The sequence below is a fragment of the Carlito syrichta genome, unplaced genomic scaffold (genome assembly GCF_000164805.1).
Source record: "Carlito syrichta isolate Samal-C Ts95f unplaced genomic scaffold, Tarsius_syrichta-2.0.1 Scaffold304418, whole genome shotgun sequence".
In the NCBI taxonomy this organism is placed as follows: Eukaryota; Metazoa; Chordata; class Mammalia; order Primates; family Tarsiidae; genus Carlito; species Carlito syrichta.
The window spans coordinates 214762-215151 of NW_007248514.1; the positions used below are offsets into that span (position 1 = coordinate 214762).

Genomic DNA, 390 nt, shown 5'->3' on the forward strand with positions numbered 1-390 from the left:
TGAGCGGGGCGGCCAATGGGTGGCCGATGCAGGTTTAACTATGTTTAATGTCAGATAGCAATAAAGTAGAAGCTGCCGGCCGGGCCCCGCGGAAATGGGCGAGCATAATCTCCTGAATCCCGGGTTTGTGGGGCCGCTGGTAAACATCCACACGGGAGACACCTTCTACTTCCCCAACTTCCGCGCGTCCGGGGCGCAGCTGCCCGGGCTGCCTTCTCTGTCCTACCCGCGCCGCGACAACGTGTGCTCGCTGCCCTGGCCGTCGGCGGAGCCGTGCAATGGCTACCCGCAGCCCTACCTCGGCAGCCCGGTGTCTCTCAACCCGCCCTTCGGCCGCACGTGCGAGTTGGCGCGCGTGGAGGACAGCAAGAGTTACTACCGCGAGCCGTG

At 64.4% G+C, this 390-nt stretch overlaps 1 protein-coding gene across 1 annotated transcript in view; it reads left to right on the forward strand.

Moving 5' to 3' along the window:
- Window positions 1-94: 94 nt before the first annotated feature.
- HOXC12 (homeobox C12) overlaps window positions 95-390 on the forward strand; it is a 1566-nt gene continuing 1270 nt past the window's right edge. Inside the window, exon 1 of the mRNA XM_021713290.1 lies at window positions 95-390. This exon is cut by the window's right edge and continues 281 nt beyond it. Coding sequence (XP_021568965.1) covers window positions 95-390 — 296 coding nt within the window.